This window comes from Neodiprion virginianus, chromosome 6 (assembly GCF_021901495.1).
Source record: "Neodiprion virginianus isolate iyNeoVirg1 chromosome 6, iyNeoVirg1.1, whole genome shotgun sequence".
Taxonomy (NCBI): Eukaryota; Metazoa; Arthropoda; class Insecta; order Hymenoptera; family Diprionidae; genus Neodiprion; species Neodiprion virginianus.
This window is the reverse complement of record NC_060882.1, coordinates 15564554-15572359: the sequence shown is the minus strand read 5'-3', so window position 1 is coordinate 15572359 and position 7806 is coordinate 15564554. Positions and strand designations below refer to the sequence as shown.

The 7806-nt window shown below is 40.1% G+C and overlaps 1 protein-coding gene across 1 annotated transcript; it reads left to right on the top strand.

Annotated features, from left to right (window-relative positions):
• The first annotated feature begins 2595 nt into the window (after positions 1-2595).
• On the top strand, positions 2596-5676 carry LOC124307961 (uncharacterized). Its single transcript, XM_046770211.1, has 3 exons — positions 2596-2699; positions 4265-4381; positions 4470-5676. Exons 1-3 carry the CDS (start codon positions 2596-2598, stop codon positions 5674-5676), a joined length of 1428 nt encoding a protein of 475 aa, XP_046626167.1.
• Positions 5677-7806: the final 2130 nt, after the last annotated feature.

Below are 7806 nucleotides of genomic sequence, written 5' to 3'. Positions count from 1 at the left end.
GTCCTAGCCACTGCCCCCCTCAACCACACTATTACCGGGTGATGATCCGAGTCAACCCTATCCCCAATCCCTATCCTTTTGACCCTATCCCTCACCTCGATGTCTCCTATAGCGTAGTCTATCACTGTCACCCCTGCCCCTCCCACATACGTAAATTCCCCCTCCTCATCCCCCTCTATGTTCCCGTTCATTATTGCCCATCCTGTCTCATCTAAAAATTGCACCAGCTGCCTACCTTCCGAGTTTATTTTCCTGTCCTTTGATTTCCTACTCCTACTCTCCTCCTCTCCTTCTCCCCAGCATCCTCCCCCCTCCTGCCCTGTCGTGGCATTAAAATCGCCCCCCACTAGCACTTTTACCCCTCCCTCTATCTCTTCTGCCCGCTCCTTCAATTCCCCTATCTTCTCTTTTAGGTCCCCATTTACGTATATTCCTACTACTACCCATTTTTCCCCCCCTACACTTATTTTCCTTGCTATCATGCCCTCTTTTACCTCTTCCCTCCCTCCCTCCCCACTTACTATCTCCCTTCTTACCCCTGACAGCATTCCGCCTATTGCTCTTCCCTTCCTATTTTTTCGAACCGCATACTGCACTTCCCATTTATACCCTACTGGCAACTTATTTCTAATCCTTTCCCAGCTCTTCTTTTCTATCCATGTCTCCATTAGAAATATTGCATCCCACTCCACTAGCCCCCTCCAGAAATCTTCATCCGTTCTCGCGAGCCCCGCCACATTCCAAAAAGCTACTTTCCACCCCTCCCTTTCTGTCTCGCCTACTCCCCTCTCTCTCCTTCTTATCTCCCTTCCCACCTGCCTCTGTCCCCCCTCACTACCCATTCCCCCGACTGCCTTTCCCTACGTACCCTTCCCTGTGCTTCTATACTTCCCTCTTGTCTTTCCTCGCTTGTTGACCTTTCCCTATCGCTTTCCCCTACTTTTCCCCTCCCCTCCCTTTGCCCCTCTTCCCTCGCTCTCCCTGTACCGTCCCTAAGCACCTCTCCTATCTCATCCCACTTCCACATTTTCCCTTCTATCCAGATCTTTGCATACCCTATTCTTACTCTGTTTTCCCTTCTCTCCTCAATAGCTGCTATCTCCCTCAACTTCCATTTCATTCTCCTCTCTGCCCAGGTGAGATCCTCGTCTATTCTCTCCTCCCTCCCTTTGAGGAGGCTTTTTCTTCCCATTACCTGCCTCTTTTGCTCCCTATTTCCTAGTCTTGCTATCCATATCCCCTTTTCTCCCCCCTTTTTCGCGCCTACCTCCCACATATTCTTTACCTCGACCTCTACCCCTATCAGCTGCAAAATCTTTTTCAACCCTTTCTTTTCTCTTCCCTTCTCAAGTCTCGCTCCTCTCACTACTATATTTCCTCTTCTTTCTTCCCTTTCTTTCCTCTCTATGGCCCACTCCATCTCTTTTGATATATCTATTGTTACCTGCGCCACTTCCGCATTCCCCTGTACCTGCCTTTCTCCCCCTCCTTCTGCACTCTTCTTTTCTAATTCTATCAGCCTCTCCTTCACCCTTTCCATCTCCCCCCCTCTCCGCTCTTCTACCTCTTCTAGTCTTTTACCTAGATCCCTTATCATTTCCTTCATCTCCCCCCTCTCTACTTCCCACTGCTCTTCCCTTCTAGTCATTTCGCCTTTAATCTTTTCCATTTCTTCCCTGATCCCCCTTCCCTGCCCTTTGACCTCCTCTAGACCTATCTTTAGCTCTTCCCTAATCAACCTTAGCATATCTTGTATACGCCCTCCCTCTGCCTTCCCTTCCTCCCCTGTCTTACCCTCCGGCGACCGGTGCACTTTCCTGCTTTTCCCAAATACTCTTTCTCTTTCCTGCAACTCGTCTACATCCTCCTCCCTTTTTTCCCCTTCCTCCTACCGCTTTCTCTTCCATAAGTCTAGTACCGTCACCGTCGATCCCAGGCTATGCCTCCTATCCCTCCCTAACGCTGCTACTGCCCCCGGCCTACCTTTCTTTTTCTCCTCCTCTTCCCTGTTCGCCCCTTCTTTTTGGCCACCCGTGTTACTCATATTCTTTCTCTCCGTCACCGCTCCCTACCTTATCTATCCGCCGCCTACCTGTCTACTCTATCCCCCTTCTTACTCCCTAGATGTCACCGCCTATTCTTATCTTATCCGAATCGTTGCCGTCCGCCGGCTCTTTCTGCCTAACCTCAAAACTCTCCCCCTTCTTTCTTCTTCACCTGCCCTTCCCTTCTATTCCTGCCTCCCTATTCCCTTCACCCGACCTCCCGTCTATGTCTTCCCCGCTCCTTCTCTGCCCTATTTCCTTTTCTCCTCACCTTTGCTATCCTGCTAAATTCTCGCCTTTTCTCTCGCGCTCTTTCGCACACCTGTCACTCACATTCAAAACGGAAACGGAAGTCTGCAATAGGTTTGTAAATTTTATATAATTGAATGAATAAAATTAAAGAGTATTTAATGTATAAAGAGTATTTATGTATAATATTTTTTCAGGCGCACTTCACTCTGGGATTGGAGCAACTCATATCAATAAAATGTTAGCCTCTGCTAATATACCTTCAATTGATTCCAAAACTTTCAAGACACATGAAAATGAAATGGGAACAGCTGTTGAAGAAGTGGCTAAAGAAAGTTGTCGTAAATGGGCTGAAGTTGAACGTAAAATGACGATTGAAAATTCAGATAGGATTCAACAGTCATTGTAAGCATTGTCAGTTTAGATGTTTTTATGTTGTAAAAAATTGGTAATCGATTGTACAGTCAATACTCAGATTGACTTAGATAGATCGAGGATTTTAAAGTATTGTCATGTTGCAAAATTGTACAGTGAGAATTGTTAGATTTTAAAATTTTAAATAAGGATTTAAATCGAAGTTATGAATTCAAAACCGTCATAATTTGTAAATATTATACTTAAAATTAATGAACACGAAGTAAAACATTCTTTTTTACTTGGTGTTAATGAAGTTAATTTAATTAAATCGATCATTAAAATATTTTTATAACAATTTTACACTTTTTACATAATTTTTTTGTATTCTAAATTTTTACAACGACTGAATAAAAGAATCAATTACCTCCAACAAATTTTTTATCTATTAATATTTATCTAATTCAACTTTTTCCCGTTTTCATCCCGTAACTTTTCTTTTCTTTCTACTGTTATTGCAGACCAGAAAGTGCACCGTCTAATTTTATATTACCAGAGTGGAATACAGGATTGACAGAGACTGCGATAACACTAGCTGATACATCCACAAATTTTGAGACAACGATGGCGATAATTGAGTCTGAGATGATTAATCAAAATATAAGAAGTGATCATTCTGAGTCAAGTCATTTCTCAAATTCCAAAGAAACTTACAATGGTACTGTACGTGTTGCTGCGTCGTATGATATGGGTTACAGTACAAAAAGAAGTGGAAGAACATACGATAGTATGAATGGATATGCAGCATTCTTGGGTAGAGAAACTGGTAAAGCCATAGATTATTTAACAACAAATCGTGGTTGTAGAATGTGTGCCCTAGGTCATCCCAAATCAGACCACGATTGTAGGCTAAACTTCGTTGGAAGTGCAAAAGCTATGGAACCTTTTGCTGCTGCAAGTATGACTTCCAGGAGTAAAATTTTTGAAGAGCATAATATTGAAGTTGGAATTTTAATTGGAGATGACGACAGCTCAACAATTGCTGCTGTCCGTGCTGCAAGCCAATCACAAGTGATTAAGTTCTCGGACAAAAATCACACTAGTCGCGGTGTTTCAAACACACTTTATAAATATGCCAAAGCTCACAAGGAATTGAAAAGTGTTGGATTTTCTGCTGCTGTTACTGAGCCGCGAGCACGGGCCGCCGCTGCGCGCGCAGCTCCTCTCTGGAGTCGTACGGCCGCCTGGCTTCGCTGCGTTATCAGTCCTCGCTCCGTCACGTTGAGCTACGTACGCGGTCTTCGATAGCGCCTCCTTAATATTATATTCTTCAAACATTTTGATTTCTAAGTTCCCTCTTGTATAGGTCAATCAGAATTCTTCAATTTTCTGTTAAAATAAACCTGACCTCATTTCGAGCAACTCACGATTTTTATTTATTCACCGTTGCCAACATCGTGGATTCCTTCAAAAAGTGACGCAATATCATATCTGCATCGGTGTTTTACATATGCAATTTCCCAAAATGCACGAAATACCAAAGAAGTAGCTGATGCTTTAAGAAATATTCCTGACCATGCCTTTAACAACCATAATAATTGTGGCCATTGGTGTAGATATGTGAAGAATCCTTTAACTTATGACCATAAAGTTATTAAACGAGGTTTTCAGAGCCCTGATTTATATAAAGATTTAAAACATATATTCGGGAAATTAGCAGATAACGCGGATCGGTTTGCTGCTGGTGCATCTAGCCAAGCAAACGAAAGTCTGAATGCTACTATGACAAGCCATTACCCTAAGTCTCGATGCTACTCTCAGACGGCTTCTGGAGATTTTCGGTTTGCCTGTGCTTGGTGAGAAAAATCTCGGAGCAAGATACCTTCAAGAAGCTGCAACGAAAAGACTTTTATCTCCTGGCTTTCACACGACTAAATACGTGGACAGAAAAGAAAAAGAAGCAAAAAGACGATATTTAAGAACAAAACGTCCAGAGTTTCAAAAAAGGCGTTTGTTTTTAAAAGAACAGCGTACTAATCTGCGCAAGAAGAAAGAAGATATGGAAGGTATCCAGTATGAATCTAATATGGGATTATTTTCAACAAATGTTGCTCACGACTCTATTCTTATAACAGAGGGTATAAATGAAGAGATCAATGAAGCTGATGATAATGGAACACAAGTTTCAGAACCTATTGCAGTATTTTTTGATTTGGAAACATCAAGCTTTTCAAAACAATCTGATATTCTTCAAATTGCGGCTCAATACAATAAATCCAAATTTTCAGATTATGTCAACCCTACTCAAAAAATTGCTGCACAAGCATCTGAGGCAAATGGTTTAACAAATGTTAGAGGTGAATTGATGCTCAATGGTACTAGAGTACCATCAATTCCACTGAGATTAGCTTTGGATGCTTTTCGTAACTTTCTGACGAAACTGAAGCATCCGGTGGTTTTAGTTGCTCACAACTGCAAATTTGATGCTCCTATTCTTATTAATTCTGTTAAAAAAATGACTATGACGGATGACTTTGGGTCTGTGGTTGTAGGTTTTGCAGATACACTGCCTCTTATTGAATCAGTAACAAATCGTAAAGGAAAAGGAGAGTGTACTCTAACAGGTCTGGCTTCATGGCTACAAATTTCTGCGGATGGTGCGCATAATGCTGTATACGATGTTTTAATGCTGGTGCAAATTATTGAGAATCTTCAAATCACAACAAAGCAATTAATGGATCGCAGTATAACTTGGAGTGATACAATTGCGAGTATTCGTAATGCTGAAAAATCAGCTACACTGTTAAAAACACTCGACAAATTAGGAACTTGCATATCTACTGGCTTGAAAAAAAAAATTGCTGATGCTGATATTACCTATGAAGATTTAATCAACACTTTTCGTGATGATGGGGATGCAGGAATAAAAAAATTATTAGGAAAAGATGAAAATGACAAAGTTCGTGTTACTAAAACTAAAACAATTATTGAAAATTTGTTAAATCATTTAAGAACCAAAGGTTTATAAAATGTTTAAGTTTTTGCAATATTGAGGATATTAGCATTAAGTTATTCATTATTTAATTATGTTCTATTTTATAATAAATGTAATAATCTTGATAATTGTACTTCTACTCCACTTTTAAAATAAAAACTCAAGTTGGATTCTGAAATAAAAACAGTTTATTTTAGTATTACAATCACAACTTCTACAGTTAGCTAAGATATCAATACAATGTTACTTACCTGAAATAAAAACAGAAAACAACATTAAAAGTTTTTACTCCAGGTAATGTACAGTAGTTTGTTCAAGTTTTAATAATATCCTTAATAAAATGCACAATTATTGTAGTCGTAAATTCACGTACTTATTAGGTTAGAATTTTCAATATCACAGAGCCCATAGAATCAGTAATCACAGAGTATGTTATAATGTATGATGACGATAGACAACTCCCTCTATAACACTGGTGGTAATGGCGGCAGATTCAAATTGAAGTAAATGAGAGATGTCATTTTCTTTATATAAATAATAAAAATTTTATGAAACTTTCCTTGACCTATGTGACCGATTTCCTTTAACCTATTACATTGAAATTTTGAATTTCCCGCGTGACCCACCATTTGCGACGTTGCCGTCAACATAACCACATTTGCTGTGGCTGACTATTTTTTTGAAATTTCGATTTTTTAAACTTAATTATTTTTATAACCAAGCACCCTCAACTTAATTTTATTTTTTCAATAATTTTTGCAATTTTTTTTTTTCACACCTTGAGTTTTTTAAACCTTTCTCATTATTTTTTCATAATGAAATTTATTAAAACAAGGGTTGGTGTAAGGTCTGGTATGGCATAACAATGTTAAGCGACCTGTTTTTAATCTCGTTTTATAAATAAACTATGCACCCTAGATCACTGAAATTTTAACACAACACGTATTACATGTATTTTTATCGATCTTGAAAATTTTAAATTGATCTCATTATTTCGACTTAACTCCCAAACCTCCTTAAGATTGCAGATTGACGTGCTGTCATAGATGCGAGTTAAGCAACACGCCGTCTTGGTAATAACTGCTCTCTTCCATACAGCAGTATAACACCAGAAGGCGTTTGCAGGCGCCACATCGATGTGATTGCAGTTCTGCTTGTACACGACGACATCGCACGCAGGACGGTAGACTATCGATGTTAGAGAATGGCATTCTTTCATGACTCGAAAACATTGCCCTCTCATCGAGACCTTTCTCCCGCGCACAATGTACGCAATACACACCCTCTGGCCCCCTCGAGTAGATGACCCTACGGCATATAGTGGTGGTGTAGAACTGATGATGAAGGTCTCGTTCTCGATCTGCCCAGCAGATCCGCAGCGGAACAAAGGATTCGGCCATACAGATGATGTCAAAAATTACTGGATCGTTGTTGTTAAAAAAACGCGCCATGCGAACTGAAAAAAAATTACTTTCTGAGCTATGTGATCAGAAATATAGTTTTTTTCAAAAAATAATCAATTTTACTTTCAGTTGTTACGCCCCGACGTACTGCCTTGGCGTACCTTTTTTTAAATTCCATTTCATTTCATTTCTTTGATTACTTCAATGCGCATATATCATTTCATCAAAATCTCATATTCTAATAACAGCGAGTTCCACCCCTCCTGGCAAAAGTCACGTAGAGACCAACAATGATCCCTAGTATAAGGTTCAACTTTCGTTTATTTAGCTGGTACCAAGAACTGAGATGAGAGACTGCTGAATTAGCATCAGTAGCGCTCAGCCTGAAAACTATCCCTCTTTTTAAGTTGAAACTATAATCAATAACTAGGATAAACCACTACCTTTGGAACCACCAAATTAAAATAGATTACTTATTAGGATGTATGAATGAATGTGTGAACCTTGCATGTAAATATCTTTTGTTCATATTTTCAATGTGTCACCGACGAGATTGAGAATCGTCGGAACACCGTTGGAGAGCGTGAAGTGACGCTGACCATGTGGATTTGGGCGCCAGGAGGTCGCCTCGCTCCTCATTGGCTAATTACCGTTGTAACTTATACCAACTGCAGCTCCTTGGACCCTCGGGCCCAAGAAGCCGCGTCTTTCGTCTGTCAAGTCGCGAAGTGCGTGGACGTCAACCCGGATTAGCCTTCTC